General features: G+C 41.1%; 1 protein-coding gene across 1 annotated transcript; it reads left to right on the top strand.

Annotated features, from left to right (window-relative positions):
- Nucleotides 1–688: 688 nt before the first annotated feature.
- acanb (aggrecan b) lies at nt 689–16,724 on the top strand (the record flags this gene model as incomplete). Its single annotated transcript, XM_079256811.1, has 18 exons — nt 689–761; nt 7,742–8,125; nt 8,333–8,507; nt 8,709–8,836; nt 8,950–9,243; nt 9,452–9,697; nt 9,857–10,031; nt 10,294–10,421; nt 10,540–10,833; nt 11,121–11,228; nt 11,358–11,468; nt 12,040–12,972; nt 13,111–13,215; nt 13,312–13,470; nt 13,632–13,714; nt 14,295–14,439; nt 15,528–15,710; nt 16,624–16,724. The coding sequence occupies 18 exons, from the start codon at nt 689–691 to the stop codon at nt 16,674–16,676; spliced, it is 3,777 nt and encodes a 1,258-aa protein (XP_079112937.1). The 3' UTR covers nt 16,677–16,724.
- Nucleotides 16,725–17,450: the final 726 nt, after the last annotated feature.

The following is a 17,450-nucleotide window of genomic DNA, read 5'->3' as shown; positions in this document are numbered from 1 at the left end:
AGCATGCAAAGATCAGCTAATTAAAAGAAAGAGAGCAGGTTACAGGTGAAGTTTATGGGAAATAGTAAGTTTAGTATTTGTTTGGCAATGTACAGTAATGAAAAAGCTGACCTGAAGACTATTGAAAAAAAAATCCATACTGTGGGATCTCTTGTTTCTGTAAATAATCCTGAACGGAACATTGAACATTCAAACGCTTCATGTATGGTATAGCTGATTGCCAAATAAAATTAATTTCATGAAATAAACAATTATCTCCACAAAATAATCAGGGGGACAACCACAGCTTCAAATATTGGAGTTGAATGCCGCCTCTCGCCCTGGATCTATTTTAACACTGAACATATATTTCCTGTCTCCAGTCACACAGACCTGCTTTGATGTCTTCGCAGGTATTTCCAAATGTTTCTGGATGGCTTTGATATCCTACAAATGAAGCTGATGCAAAAGTAAAATGTATGGTTTATTCCGAATATTAGTGGCACTTTGAACGAAAGCTGGAAAACTGAAACACACGGTCCATTCACACAAATGGCAACTTCTGATAAGAATAGTTAAAAACTTTGTACAGATTATTTTTAATTGTGGTAATCTAATGAGACTTGTTATACGAAGATGGTTCAAGTAATATTATTCATGTCCTTCTTTCTCTTCATTAATTCCAGTCTTCTGTATTTGTCAGGTAACCATGGCAACCTTGCTTCTGTTGTGTGTGTTCTTGCCCATCATCTCAGCAACAATATCATTTGAAGAGCACAATGGTAAGTGACTACTTATAATTCATTAACGAGGTCTCATGGCAACTTTCTTGTTTTGGGAGATCTGTCAACGATAAAATGGCCTGTTGAGTTGCCTGCTGAACTGGTGTGTGCATTTAACTTGTTGCTGGAAAAACCTAAACATCTTGTAAATTACTTGTAAATACACTGTCATAGACACACACACACACACACACACACACACACACACACACACACACACACACACGTATTTATATATATATATAATTTGTATAATTAGATTATTCTTTATTATTAGGAATACAGGGGATTTAGTATTCTATGTTTCACAGTGACAGCTGTTATGAGCTGGACTTCAATGCATCTAAATGCTTTAAGACTGAGCAGTTTAAGACAAAGTTAGTGAAAAGTTAAAAGAGAACCTGAAGTGGTTTTCAAGTTGCAAATATCACGATAAAGAAAAAGATCAGCACACGGGACATTAAACTTCTAGCAGAGACTTTTTTCCATGTTATCCTGAATGAAAACTATTTGGCATAAGAAGGATGCTTAACATTCTTAATTCTTCACATAAATGACTGTAGAATAGAATAAAACATGCTTTATACAATAAAGCAAGGAAGCAGCAGAGTGTATAGCCAGAACCTTCCTCAAACAGCAACAAGCCAGAAAGATGGCAACCATCTATGGAGAGAAAACTGATTTTAATCATTATGTGTAATATGTGATTTGCAAACTGGTTAAACTAATTTATGTAAAACTTTGGGCACTTGTATGTGTAAAACATAATTTGTAAACTATATAAACCACCCCTTCAGGTGCTTCCAAAGACGTGTTGAAATGCACGCACAAATATCTAGAAATAATGTGCACAACAAAGTTTTGCACGTACACAAAATAAAAATTTGCACAAATAGATGATTCTTGCACATGTATCTAATGATTCATCTGCACAGGATCCTTTTTCATTTTCTTAACCGTTCAGTCCAGTTAGGGGTTGCGCGGAAGATGGAGCCTATCTCAGTAATCACTGGATGAAAGGCAGGGTACACCCTGGACAGGTCGCCATTTCATCACAGGGCCAACACAGAAAGACAAACAATCATGCACACTCACACTCACTCCTGTGGACAGATTAGAGTAACCAATTGACCTAACATGCATGTCTTTGGACGGTGGGATGAAGCCGGAGCACCAAGAGAAAACCCACGCACACATGGGGAGAACATGCAAACTCCACAGAGAAAAGCCACTGTTCAAGCCGCCACCAGTGACCTTCTTGCTGTGAGGCCACAGTGCTAGGTCACCGCCCTTGCAGCCCTTGTTGCTGTTTGTGCTTTTTTTTTTTTTTTTTTTTTTTTAAATTTTTGCACGTATAAAACTTTTTTGTGGGTGTTATTCTTAAATATTTGTGCATGCATTTCAACATACATTTGTAAGCACCTGAAGTTACACACAAAATGGTTTATACGATTTGCTTGCAACTGCAATTGGACAGATTGCACATCATGTATAACATAAACACATACACAGTCATACTGAGTCAATTTTGAGTCGATTAAAGTGTGATTAACGTAACATCTGTGTTACCTGGGTTGATTTACCCAGACATTTAAGATCCAAATAAATGGTGCTACGAAGCTGGTTTTCAGCTCAGTAATTCAACCAGAGGTTTTCACATCTTGATCAGTGTAAAATAATAACATAAAAAAGAGGAGTGTTTGCAGCATCTGACCTATTGCAGTCATGAAGAAACCCTGAGGAGCAGGTACTTTACTATGGAGACACAAGCAAACATTCTTTTATCTGCATTTGTCTTTCTGTCTGTTTGCTAGCCACCTGACACAAAAATTACCGTACAGATTGTTTGTGGGGTTTTTTTCTTTCTTTTTTTTTTTTCTTAAAAATTGGTCCTGATCTAAATTGGGATTCCATTAAATATTGGGAGTTATCTGGGAGGAATCTTAAAAAAGATCCTTGTGGGTGGAAATTAGCTATTTGGTGGTGGTCTGTGCTTTCATATTTATTAACCACAGATGCAACCCTAGTAAAGCTATTTGGACTTGTCAACAAGTCAAGAAAAAGTACAATAATATATTTCAAAACTGTCAGTGACAAGGCTTTATTTCTTCATCAGAAGTATGCATCTGTTACTCAAAACCTCTTTCTCTCATAAGCACGCTTCTCACCATGCAACAACTTCATCAAAATGGGCGGGCCCTACGTTTTTCAAAATGGTGACACAAATAAAGGAAAATGGCTACTTACCCCAAAACATGAACTCTGCCAGCATCATTGTACTGTTAAAACCAGGCAAGGAAACCAAACTTCCATCTAGCTACAGACCCATGTCACTGATAAATGCAGACCTTAAAATAATCTGCAAAGCTTTAGCTGCAAGGTTAGAGAAAGTAACTCCACTCATTATACACCCTGATCAAACAGGCTTTATAAAAGGCAGATATTCATCTGTTAACATGCGCAGGCTAATCAGTATAATAGATTACTCTACTATCAATAACCTGGAAACAACTATAGTTTCTCTGGATGCAGAAAAGGCCTTCGATAGAGTAAATTGGAAATTCTTATTAGCTACTTTAAATAGATTTGGCTTTGGACCTTCCTTTCTTGACTGGATCAAAATCTTATACAGCTCCCCTAATGCGAGAGTCAGGATGAACGATCAAACCTCTCCAAGTTTTAATCTTCAAAGGGGCACCAGACAAGATTGTCCACTCTCTCCCTCACTTTTTGCTGTATTTATTGAACCACTAGCTGCTGCAATTCGACAGAATCAAATTATAAAGAGCATCCAGTCCAAAAATATAATTCATAAAATAAGCCTTAATGCCGATGATATTTTACTATTCCTCCAAAACTCACAAACATCATTATCTGAAACAATCTCACTAATAATAAATTCTCATCACTATCTGACTACTCTATTAATTGGTCTAAGAGCACAGTCCTACCAATTAACTGCAGGTTTCAAAATCCATCCAACACTAACTTACAATCAGGTGACATTAGATAAATATTCCCCCCAGGCTCTCAGAACTGGTAAAATGTAATTACACTAACCTTCTTAAAACAATAGATGATCTCACTCGCTGGAAGTCACTCCCCATTTCACTTAAGGGGAGAGTTGCTATGATAAAAATGATGGTTCTACCCAAAATCCACTACCTGTTCTCCATGATTCCTATGAAACCTCCCTCCACCTGGTTCAAATCACTAGAATAACACACTTCCCAATTTCTCTGGAAGAATAAACCACCCTGGATTAGTTTAAAAACGTTAAAAAAACTTAAAGATCGGGGAGGCTTAGACTTGCCTAACTTTCAACATTATTTCTTAGCAAATAGGCTGCAATATATCTTAAAATGGCTTAAACCGAGTCCATTAGATGAACCATGGATAGACTTAGAACAAACATTCTGTGACAATGTGGAAATCTCTAATCTTCCATTCTTCAGCTTCAGTGTAAAAAAGTTAAAGTGCTTCAAAAGCGTCAACATTAGCACCTCTCTGACAGCTTGGTGGGAATTTCTTAAAAAAAACAATTCATCAATAATCCCATGTAAACTCACCCCTATCTGGAACAACCCTGACATTCTTCTAAACAAAGATATGATCAACTTTAAACAATGGATTTATAAAGGAATTAATTATTTAGAGCATATTATCCATAACAGAAGAATTTTAGCTTTTGACACACTATCATCACAATATGGAATTAATAGTAGCAGATTTCTAGAATATCAGCAACTCAAATCCATTATACTTACGAAATTCCCCCTTCATCAAATAGACTTGGAAATTCCTCACACAGTAGCAGAGTTTATGGAACTTCGTAGCCTAAAGTTACTTTCAAAAATATACAGGTCGATTTAAAAAATAGATGATTCAAATTCCTTGCCAACTTCAAAATGGGAGGCAGACCTATCTATCAGTCTCAGTCAACCTTCTTGGCTGCAAATATGTCTAAATGCTTTTAATATGACAGACATTTCAAATCTACAACTCATCCAATACAAAATTCTTAGTAGAACACATTACACAGGACAAAGAATGTTCAAGATGGGTCTAAATCACTCAGAGATCTGCACACAGTGCACATGTAATGCAGTAGATAATTATTTACATGCTCTATGGCTCTGTGCACCTGTTCAAAATTTATGGAATAAGGTTTGTGGGGAACTATCAACATAGGCTCAGATGCAGCATTCCTGCATGCCCCAAGCTTTGCTTGCTGGGAGACCTTAGTGACATCAACATGGACCCCAACAACACAGACATTATCCTTGTGGCCCTATGTATAGCAAAAAAAAAAACTATCCTATTAAACTGGAAGTCCAAAATAAGTCTAAGTATTAATCAATACAAAAATCTCCTGTTGGAACACATAAGTCTCGAGATCACATCTGCTTCCATCAAAAAGGGATCGGCCAATGCTCGCTCTCCCTGGACCCTGCTAATTAATCACATCACTTAGTGGGAAGGGGGGCTGAGTCCTTGGCAGCCCTGGGGGGTGGATTGGGGGGCTTGAGGTCCTCGGGGCGGGGCGGGGCGGCTCTCGGGCCGGGGGTCTGGGCGGGTCATTGCTTTGAGCGCTGCTCGCCTGGCCAGCTTGGAGCTCTGGTGGCCCGGAGGCTGGGGTCGCTTGGGGACGGGCCGGGGGGCGGCTGGGAGTTCAGGGCGGTCGGGGGTTGGCCTGGGCTGGGTAGCCGAGCTGCTGTTGTGCGGGCTGCGTGGGGGGCCAGGGCCCCCGGGTTTCGGGGCTGCCTCCCTCCGGGATGGGGAGGCCTGGCCTGGGCCTGGGGGGCCTTGGTCACCTGGAGCATACCCTCGGGGTTGTGCTGCTATGGTACCTGGTGGGTTTCCTGGGGATTATGATGTGTCCGTAGAGGGATGGGGTTTGGTGCGGGTTGGTAGAGGGAGTGGGTGGGGGGGAGGGATGGCAGCAGAGGAGGGGGTGGACAGGTGGGGGCGTGGGAGGGAGAGGGATGGTTGGGAATGGGTGGGGTAGGAATAGGGTCCATGGCGGAGGGGATCCTCCCTCTGGCTCTGCCTCCTCCCGTCGGCCACAGTCTTGGCGTTGCTGGTGGCACCGGGCCCCGGCCCTGGATAGATGTCTGGGTGGGAACCGGGGACTCTCCGTCCGCTAGAGTGCTGGTGCTGGGCCGCCGGGGATGGGGGGACGACCGGGGTGCTGCCTCTTGCAACGCCTGGCAGGCTGGGACTTGCCCTTCTGCCCTGGGGCTGTCCCGGTGAGGTGGGGGCACCTACTGTGGCCAGCTGAGGAGTTGGTCGCCCAGGGGAGGAGTCCTTCTCCCCTGGTTGTGCCCCTCCCCATGCCCCCCTCCTCTTCCGCCACTCGACATCATACATACAGCATATAGGGCACGGTGGGGTGGGTGAAGTCGGTGGTCCCGGGAACCCTAAGGGGCATTTTCCGATGGACCCCTGCGGCCACTTGCCCCACTAAATTTTAATTGCAACATAGACACCAATATACATTTAGGGTTTTGAGGGGACAGGCACCTTGGCCATGGGGGGTGGACAGGAGCTACAGTGGTGGCCCTCGCCCAATCCCCTCCCATTGGGGTCTTTCTCACCCCGGTCCTTCTATGCCCCCTCTTCGTGGGGAGCACTCGGGGTGCGGAGGGCGGGCCTGGTGCTGGCCTGGGGGTTGGGGACGGGGTGCTGCCGGGGACCCTCTGTCCTGGGCGATGCCTGGGCCGCATTGTTGGGGACGGTAGGGCTTGGGAGGGAGAGGAATGGGAAGGGTGCCCGTGAGGAAGGGAGGGGGGATAGGAAGCAGCGGGAGGGTTGTGGGGAGGGGTAGTTGGGGGGATGGTCTACGGACCTGTCCTTGTCCTTGGGGATCCTGCCCCTGGTATCGTGGTGGCGCCTGCGATGGTTTTGCTCTGGGCGGGCAGGGCCTGCTGGGTCTTGGCCGGGGCTCTGCCGGGGGGTACGGGTGGTCCTGGGGCCTGTGGGCTGCCGGCTTTCTGTGCAGCCTGCGCACGAGGCAGAGGCACCGCTACCCGGTACCCGGTGCCTCTGCCTCGTCGCACCGAGTGGCGCCTGCCTGGAGACTTCCACTGCTCTGGTTTCGGGGGACGACGGCTCTCTCTGCTTTGCCTGCCTGGGCTCTGTGCGTGGTGGGCTTGCTGGGGGCCTTGGGTTCCTCCCCTACGCCTCGGGTCGTGGTCGTGCTCCCCTACAAGCACTCAGCTAATCTTTGATTGCATGATCACAGGTTGAACACTCACACGAGCACGCCCACAAAGCTCTCCTCTTCCCATCTGCTTCCTACTAAATGTTGCTGATGACTCTCTGTAGGTATGTTTAATAACGGTTGGTATTGTAATTGTTATTTTATTAATTCATTTACTTTTTTTACTTTTATTTTTCTTTTTTTTCTGTTTTTGAATATTGTCACTATCCTACTTATGTCTTGTTGTATTTTTTCAGTACTTTGTATTGTTTTGCAAATACTGTAACTTTAGCAGCTTAGACACGCCTTTCTTTTCTGTCTCTCTTTTTCTCCTTTCATTTCCTCTTTTTTGTCCAGCTCGGCCATATCAAGACTGACGATGATTGCAAAATGATAAAAGGAAAAAAATAAATAAACAAATAAATAAAATAAAATAATTATCATAATAATAAAAATATTCAAATTATCAAGGGCAGAGATGCTGGACAGGACAGGTTGTAAATATAAAAAATAAAAAAAATGGGCGGGCCATTTTCCAAAGGAACTGATCTGGAGGTGACGCTTTTATCCTTGCTGATCTCTTATCCAGATTATAACCTGCTCAAGAGAAGATTATCTGGTTAGCATAGGTTGCCATGGTGACTGACTCCCGAGTGTAGTACAGCTTTGTCGTACAGAAAACCTGGGGTAAATCCTGAAGTTACCTGGATAAGAGAAAATGCTCATTTGTCATACAGGAATCTGACCACCTACAAATGTTGATCTTTCTTTACCCCAGACATGGATGGAACGTTACGTGTTAGCATCCCTTGGGAGAATCCTCCCCATCCTCTGCTGGGCAGCAAGGTAGTTGTGCCATGTTACTTCCAGGACAACACTGTTAACAACCCCGGAGCCCCCACCATCCCTCCACTCTCCCACCGCATCAAATGGTCTTTCATCACCAAGGGAAAAATTGCCACAATCTTGGTGGCATCAAAGGGGACCGTCCATGTGGAAACAGAGTATCTGGACCGAGTCACGCTGATTAACTACCCACTAGTTCCTACAGATGCTACTATGGAACTGACAGAGTTGAGGTCCAAAGATTCTGGTACCTACCGCTGTGAGGTGATGCATGGCATCGAGGATAACTATGACTCTGTGGACATACAGGTTCGAGGTGAGCTACACATAGAAGTATTTATCACTACATTTCAAAGTGCCACAAGTGAAAAAAAAAAAGTTAGCATGATTGCTTCCAGAAGCACTTTCTCAGAAACCTCAGTCGTGCCTGATTGTTGATTGGGACACACACAGAAAAAAAAGCTGTCAAACAGTTACCGGGGGGAGTTTAGGGGAGTCAAGTCTCACTATGTGTGTCTCACAGGCATTGTGTTCCACTACCGTGCCATCTCCACTCGCTACACCCTGACATTTGAGAAAGCCAAGGCTGCCTGTATCCAGAACAGTGCCACCATTGCCACCCCAGCTCAGCTCCAGGCTGCTTACGATGACGGATACCACCAGTGTGATGCTGGTTGGCTGTCTGATCAGACTGTCAGGTACATCAAAATTCACAAATATGCGCATCACATTTCTAAACTGTTCACTCAAGTTTCAGATAATATAAACCATCTATCTCAAAATGAAAACCCAGAGGTATTCTTAGACTTCCTAAAGTTTTATCATTAGTCCATGGTTGCCAGGTAACCACAGGAAAATATTACAATATATTCCAGGAAATAACTTTGTGTCCTATCCAGATACCCCATCCATGAGCCACGGGACCGTTGCTATGGAGACAAAGAAACCTTCCCAGGAGTAAGAACTTATGGCATTAGAGACATTAACGAGACCTATGACGTCTACTGCTTTGCTGAGAAATTGCAAGGTATGCTTATCTAATAAAGAAAACAAGCCTGAAACCTTCATAGCATGGGCACAGGTGCATACTTTCATATCAGTGTGTGTTTTCTTTCTCTCTCCAATCCTCTCCACTCCCAGGCAGAGTCTTTTACTCCATGTCTGTAGAGAAGTTTACCTTCTATGAAGCACAAGATCAGTGTACCAAACTAGGTGCCAGGCTGGCCACCACCGGAGAGCTTTACCTTGCTTGGAAGAATGGTATGGATGTGTGTAACGCTGGTTGGCTGGCTGACAGAAGTGTACGCTACCCAATCAACATTGCCAGGCCTCAGTGTGGAGGGGGACTTCTGGGAGTGAGAACCGTCTATTTGTTCCCAAACCAGACAGGATACCCCTACCCAGACTCTCGATATGATGCAATCTGCTTTCAAGGTTAGATTTAACTATATAACCATTGAAGTTGTTGAGGGTGTCTTTTTTGATGAATTACCATGTGCGTTTAGTAATGTTTTCCATTAAAGATTTCTGAAATGTCTGATTTTTTTTTAAACTAAAGTGTAGTGCAGATCCCAACATCTTGCTGTAAAGTAAAATCATATTGCAAAAATGTGTCAGTCTTACAATCTTTTTTTCTTATCAGATGAAGATGAAGGTGCTGTGCCTGGGAGGACCACACCGTTCCCAGACATCATTGGTATCACAGCTGTCCCTGAGCTCTACTCTGGTCTAACTACTCCATCTCAGGAAGTCATAATCGGAGAGGTACAAATTCTGCCCCAACTGCCTGTTCCACCCAGCATGACAGACTCTGATACCAAAGAAACTCTTGCGAAAGGTGATCCTGGACTGGGCCTGACAGATGAAGATGTAGCCATGGCTCCCACAGGTACGTTTGAAAGGGAATTGATTCCTGACTAAATCCTCTTAATATTGTTTTTTAACTTTATTATACAATCAAAAAGAACCCACATAAAATAATGACAACTGTTGGAAAATCTTTTTACTGTTTGAAATTACATTTACTCCTCTATTTCACACTTTCTAGGTGTGGTGTTCCACTATCGTCCCATCACTGGTCGGTATACTTTGACCTTTTTGGAGGCCGCATTGGCTTGTCAGAGTATAGGGGCAGTCATTGCTAGCCCTCAGCAGCTTCAGGCAGCCTTTGAGAAAGGCCTGCACCAATGTGATGCTGGCTGGCTGCGTGACCAAACTGTCCGGTAAGGTGTACTACTAATATACCATCCTATAATATAGTTCATTAAAGCGATATCTCTTAGATAAGATTTAAATCGATTTTCATATTTTAGATACACAATCCCAATTGCATCTATGAAAACAAACTTATCAAACAATGTCAAACACTGTGGTTCATTGTCAGATGCTATGATTGTTTGTACAAACAGCTCAAATATTTAAAGTCACTAAAAAGATAAACTAATCCATAATGATAAATTGTACTTGCACTCTCTCTGTTTTTAGGTATCCAATTGTGTCACCAAGACAAAACTGTGCGGGCAACTTGCCGTATCTCCCAGGAGTCAGATCCTACGGATTGAAACCAGCCACTGAGCGCTATGATGTGTTTTGTTATGTGAAACGTTTGAGAGGTGAATCCTCCCTGATCCTTAAAATATCAGGCTGCTATCCAAAGGGAATCTTACTATCTATACCTATCAGCTATATTTAAACTCCTTCGAATGTTCATGTGTATCATTCTACCTACAGGTGAGGTCTTCTTTACCAGTGACTATGACAGTTTCTCCTACGAGGAGGCTGTGCAGCACTGTCAGAAACTCAACACCACCCTGGCCACCCCTGGGCAGCTATATGCTGCCTGGAATCAAGGTTTTGACAAGTGCCGCCCAGGCTGGATGATGGACCGCAGTGTCCGTTACCCCATCACCACCCCCAGGGCTCACTGTGGAGGAGGTCAAGTCGGCGTCCATATCATCTATGCTTTTCCCAATCAGACAGGATTCCCCGATGAGCACTCACGCTATGATGCCTACTGTTTCAGAGGTTGGAAAGGGCTTGGTGTGATTTTTTTTTTTTACATTTTGGGATAATAATTTGAATTGTGTGTCACAAAACTCTTTTCTGACACATGAACAAATAGTTAAAATTGTGAGCTAAACCTTAGAATAAATGGCACAACAAAAGATATTGTTCAAGTAACGTTGTCTTAAAGTAATAGATGCTCTAGGCTTGAGGTTATCGTGTTACATCCATGAAGTAAGTTGGCTTTACCGTGCTAGTAGAGTCTAAACTTATTTGAATGAAGTCTACATTCACTTTTTCTTCCTCAGCTGAAAGTCCTGTTTTCCATGTTGAAGAACAGACCAGTATAAATCAGAAGAAAATGGCAAATGTTACAAATGTGACATCAACTGCAATCGATCTCTTTGTCCTACCTGGTAAGACAGATACTTAAAATCAAACATATTTTTTTATATTGTTAATATGAGCCAATGTGTTTATTTTAGTTTAGTTTTAGGTAGTTGTAACATTGGTCTCATTTTGTATTTCATTGGTTTTCTTTAAAGTAACAGAAGAACCAATTACAAGCTACAATGAAACGGAAACAGGTCTAAATGAAACTAAAACAGAGATCATCAAGGCGAAGACCATCACAAGTCAACAAATGGCTCGTACAGGTAAGAAACCTAAACATAATGTTCCCAGTTATAAATGTCTTTATCGCTTATCTCCTTGTTAATGGCCTTAAAATGGTCAACAAGAATGTTATGTATTTTGTAAAAGTGGCACAGCAATACAATAATCAGGCATCTAATGGAATCAGTTGATTGATTATAGGCTGCAGTATAACAATCTGTGTATATTAGCTGTAATCAATGCAAATGCTGATGAACTCCTTTTCCATGCATTGTGCCATGCATTTATAAAACTGTTGTTTGATATTTCCTACATAAAAGGTCTGAACACTTCTCATTGAACAGCACTACAATTACAGTTCCCTCAGCTTGTGCTGGTATATTTTGTGTTTTTGTAAACTTCTACCAAACACAAAATTCACCCAAGAAATAAAAGTCCAGTTGCATTTTTTTAAGCTGTTATGAGCTGGATGACAGAAGTTATACCAACATGTCAATGTAAAGACATCAATTGCTCCATTTTCTTGAAAAAAAACATGGTTATGTTATTATCTCGACATCATGACATTTACAACATTATTTAAACATAGCAACTCTTGCTTTTTATTTCTAGTTCCAGATCCTATGTCAGGATCTGGTTCAGGTGAACCTTCAGCCAGTGGTGAGATTTCCGGAGAGTCCAGCACGTCCGGCTCCAGGGATGACACGTCTGGATCGGGGCAGGGCATCACTTTCAGTGGACACACTGATGTCTATTCAGGAGACCACTCTGCCTCTGGTGGTTTACAGGAAGCAGAGGGGGGAAGTACTGCCAGCTTTACATCTGGAGATGCAGGTAGTGCATCTGGATCTGGGTCTGATGGACTGCACTCTGGCTTTATTATATCAGGATCAGGTTTAACCAGTGGAAGCAGCGACTTTAGTGGCAGCGGTTTAGAACCAGTGATCATCACAGTGGATGAAAAGGGGAAGTTGGTTCACTCAGTGCCGACTGGCCAGGAACTAGGTAAAGGAGGAATTGATATGATAGAGGGCTTATCAAGTGTGTCTGGATCAGGAGAAATGTCTGGGTCTGGGTCTGGTGGATTTTTTGGCATTTCATTTGTCCACCATAGCGGCATTGACCTGACAATCCATCAGTCTGGAGAGCAAGAAGTGTCTGGATATCATCCTATTGGATCAGGGTTCCACAGTGGCTTTCCAAGTGGTTTTCCATCCGGTCTTTCAGTCAGTGGCTCCGCCTCTGGAGACTCTTCCCAACATCCTGATGAAATCATCTACATTCCTGATCGAGTGATTGGAGTGACTGTACCACCGCTAGAACGACAGCCTGAACAGGGCAGGGGTGAGGTGGAGGTAAGCGGCGATATCAGTGGGTCAGGGATCCTCCATGAATTCCGTGGCACCTTGGATACATCAGGAAGTGGAGCCGCTCATGACTGGCCCATTGGTACCACAACGGCTACAGCCTACACCAGCCCAACCACAGCACCATCAGTGTCATTCACAACTCCGGCTACTGTGGAGGAGCCTACGGTAGTGGAAAGTATGAGTTTTTCTTGTTCTACAAACATAAGCTGGCATTTTCAGATTTTTGCAATTGCACTCTTGTCCATCGCTGGATTTTAGAAGAGCTGATAATTTGCCATTATGGATCAGTGACACTGTTTATCATTCTTCGCAGACCCCTGTGATCCAAACCCCTGTGGTGCACGTTCGTGTCATGTTCAGGGAGATTACGCAGTGTGCCAGTGTCCAAATGGCTTTGCTGGAGAAGACTGCTCAACACGTGGGTCATCAAATTGCAGCACGCAGAGCATAATCTTTGAAGTGAAAATCAAATGGAGGGAATTTGATCTTCAATTTTTTATTTGAATGTGTGTAGCGATGCAGGGCTGTCCTGAAGGTTGGACGGAGTTCAGAGGCAACTGTTACATCCACTTTGAGAATAGGTACAACTGGTCTGAAGCAGAGCAACACTGTCAGAGGCACAATTCCCACCTAGTCAGCATCAGCTCTCAGGAAGAGCAGGACTTCGTCTACTGTGAGTAGCTGTTTAAGTGCAAATAAGAAGTCTACAGAAGGAAAGATGGTGATAGTTTATGTTGTTGAGAATGGAAACATGTGAAGTCAGAGATAACGGATCAAAATGAAGACTTGTCTTGCCAGTTTTAAAGGTTCACTCTCTTTCTTGTTACCATGCAGCCCATAATCAGGACTACCAGTGGATTGGACTTAATGACAGAGATGTACAGAATGAGTTTCACTGGACGGATGGCACCCCTCTGGTGAGTTTGCTTGGAGACTGCTGACCAATCAGTTCTGTTCACATGGACCTATTAAGTGGAAATGTTCTACTTTTCATGCTAACCACTAGGGCTGTGACCATATGCTTTTGTCCCGATTCGATTTGATTCCAATTTTTTGGATGCCGATTCGATTTAAATGGAAATTCTCATAATTCTTTGATAATGCTAAATTTTGTAGATTAAAAACAAAAAAAATGTATAAAACCTTTTTTTTTTGCCCGTCATTTTTCTTGATTTCAATTGGGAAAAACATTGCAGTAGCCAGATCATCATTCTGCTGCTATAATGTCCAAAAAGACAAGTAAAAAGATCAATAAAAAATAATAAAAATGACAAAATTTTGTAATGGATTATTTTTATTTATTTGAAAAAAAAGCAAAACAACAACAAACAAAAAACAAAAAACAAAAACAAAAAAATCGATTTTAAAATTGTGAAATCCCGATTTTCAATTTTTCGATTTGATTTTCCCACGCCTACTAATCACTGTAGCTACAAAGTTATTTCTTCTGTTACATCATAATGAAATTGTTGCTTGACTAATCATCTTTACAATCAGACTTTCCAAAACTGGAGGCCAAACCAGCCAGATAACTATTTCGGCTATGGGGAGGACTGTGTGGTGATGATCTGGCATGAGGGCGGCCAATGGAATGATGTGCCCTGCAATTACCACCTTCCTTTCACCTGCAAGAGTCAACCTGGTAAGTTGTTTCACATCGAGATGTGATTCTAAATCTTTGTAAGCGGGAGAAAACATCATGTAATTTGTGAGATCAATACAATTTACACAAAGTTTTGCTCACTGTTTTTAGCCATACTGAAGAATGCTTAAAAGAAATGTTTTTTTCTTCTGCCGTACAACATTTCAAAAACTTTTTTTGGAAGCATCTTTACAGATCTGTTTTTGCATACTTCAGAGACATATATTATGCAATGATCTCCTAAACTCTGTACACTCTGCTGAGTCCCTGTCTACTTTAAGAGCAAGCTGAAGACTCAGCTCTTCAAGGAGCACTTCCACACTTAGTTTAGCTCTGTTTGACAGAAACGTTAGAGAACTCAGCCCAGTTCTTTGAAACAGACATTATGGTATTAATTCTTTGTATTTTAACTTAGGTAATATTGTGGGATGGGAAGGGAGAAAAACAAAAACAAACAAACAAAAAAAAGAGCCTGTAGCACTACATGTAAGGACCTGTGTCCAACTGGACAGCCCACTTGCACCTTCCTACGATGTCCTCTACTGTTTGATTTCGCGCTTGTGTTGTTCTCATGTAAGTCGCTTTGGATAAAACCATCTGCTAAATGACTGTGGAATATTACCCACAAAAGGATCAGAGTGTTAAAACAAATACTTGAGATTATTTGCCCTCATAATGATAGGCATCCACTTTAATTCACACTTTGTTAAAGCTGATTTAAAGTAGCAATATATCATTTTCTGACAGTAGTAACTGGATATCAACAACTGGCTGTTTTAAACAAAAAAAAAAAAAAAATGAGGCGACATTTTCGGAGGAAGAGAGAAAAAGAAAGAGAGAAAGGAACAGAGCAAGATTTAAGACAACAGTGAAAAATGAACTGACTTCTTCTTACCAGTAGCCCTGGTAGTATAGGTAGTGTGCAAAATGGATGCTAAGTTATCTGTTGTCAGAGCACGACTTATCTGCCAAAGTTCAGTACTGCTTCTTTAATATGGAGAATTATTTTCCCAAAAACATGGAAACTTTGTTGAGAAATCCCTTATTATATTTTTTTTCTTATTTAATTCCCCTTTTATTTACTTCAGCCATGTGTGGAGCTCCTCCTGAGGTGGAACACGGCCGGCCAATGGGAAGCATTAGAGAACACTACCCCATTGACTCTATAGTCCGGTACCAGTGTGATGCAGGTTACACGCAGCGACACCTGCCTGTCATACACTGTATGGCAAACGGGCAGTGGGAAAAGCCAGTGATAAAGTGCACAGAAGGTGAGTTCAAAGAGAATTTTTGAAAGAAATATGGATTTACCAACCATAAGGTTTGTGTTTACATGTTTCAAACCAGGACAGAGTTGAAACACGTAAATGGCTTTTTAAAAAAAAAAAAGAAGAAAAAGAAAAAAGATTGGTATCAGCGCCCGCAAGCTGCATTTGCATAATTCTGAGAAAATAAATGTTAGTGTGTACAATTATTATTTTACAATGTCTTGCAGACACAGATTTCAACTTGACTCTTTTCTTTCCTGTTCTGATTACAAACTGATTATAGGATAATCTTTTATAAAAATAAAAAAAAATCATTTACCGTATGATACAGAACTATATGGTCTGTGGTTAAAAACAGGATGTTGACTCAGATGAAATATGTAAAGAATTTTATTTTTCCAAAGTCCTTTCCATTCCTTTTAAACTTCATGATGTTTTCCAATGATTTGAAGAATAAAGTTAATTTTAAAAAAGATAGGAAGACTTGTTTTAGAAACTTTTAACTGTACCCTTAGTTTTTTTTTCAGACAACTGCTTCTACTGAATTACAACCACAAACATTATCGTCTATATCTGGCTTCCTCCTGTAACACCACATAAACTAGCTTATTAACTTCAAACCCAACAGTAGAAATGTATCTTCTAAGAATTCATCAAGTCAACAAACTAAACTCCAGGAAGGCTGGGTCTCTGTGTGTATTCATGGACAAGAAATTGGAAACCTGGAAAATTTAAAATCTTCAAACAATTTAAACATAAATCTCCAAATGTTTCAATTTGTCAGGAAAGCCCGTTTAAAGTGGGAAAGACACCTCCTCTGAGACTAACACGGCAATATTACCCTGATGAGGAAACAGCTTTTCAATTGTCACTGTTTGTATGATGTCATCTGTATGCATACCTTTTCTCCCCACAGCCGGTGCCAGCAGGAACAGGCTACACTTAAAGATTCCTCAGGAGAAGAAGTAAAGGCATCAGCAGTCAACAGGATTAAAGGAAACTGCTCGCAGCAGCTCTGAAAAGACATACAGAGAGCCACAAAGGACCCCTCATGTCATGCAGTATTGACACTTATGCAAACGCCCAACCAAATTAATAGCATCCCCTACCCTGTATGTATGTATGTGTATATATATATATATATATATATATATATATATATATATATATATATATATATATATATATATATATATATATATATATATATATATATATATATATATATATATATGTATATATATATATATATATATATATAGATAGATATATATATAGATATAGATATAGATATAGATATAGATATATATATATATATATATATATATATATATATATATATACATATATATATATATATATACATATATATATATATATATATATATATATATATATATATATATATATATATATATATATATATATATATATATATACACATATATATATATATATATATATATATATATATATATATATATATATATATACACACATTTAGACAAAGTATTAAAGCTTACTCGTGTTTTGAAGCTGTGAGTGTCACCCCAGCAGCCTCTGGAGGCAGATTAGATGCAATCTAATTGCATTGCATTTTAATCAAGTACTGGAAAATTCAGTGTTCAGGACCTGTTCTGTTTTATTTGTTTGTTTGTTTCATTGAGATCAGCTCTCAGCACTGCACACAAGTTAGGTTGAATAGAAACTGTCAGACGGTCTCTTGCAGGACTATTTGACTGT

The sequence above is a fragment of the Telmatherina bonti genome, assembly GCF_933228915.1.
Source record: "Telmatherina bonti genome assembly, chromosome: 2".
Taxonomy (NCBI): domain Eukaryota; kingdom Metazoa; phylum Chordata; class Actinopteri; order Atheriniformes; family Telmatherinidae; genus Telmatherina; species Telmatherina bonti.
The sequence above is the reverse complement of the archived record's forward strand: the minus strand, read 5'-3'. Positions and strand labels throughout refer to the sequence as shown.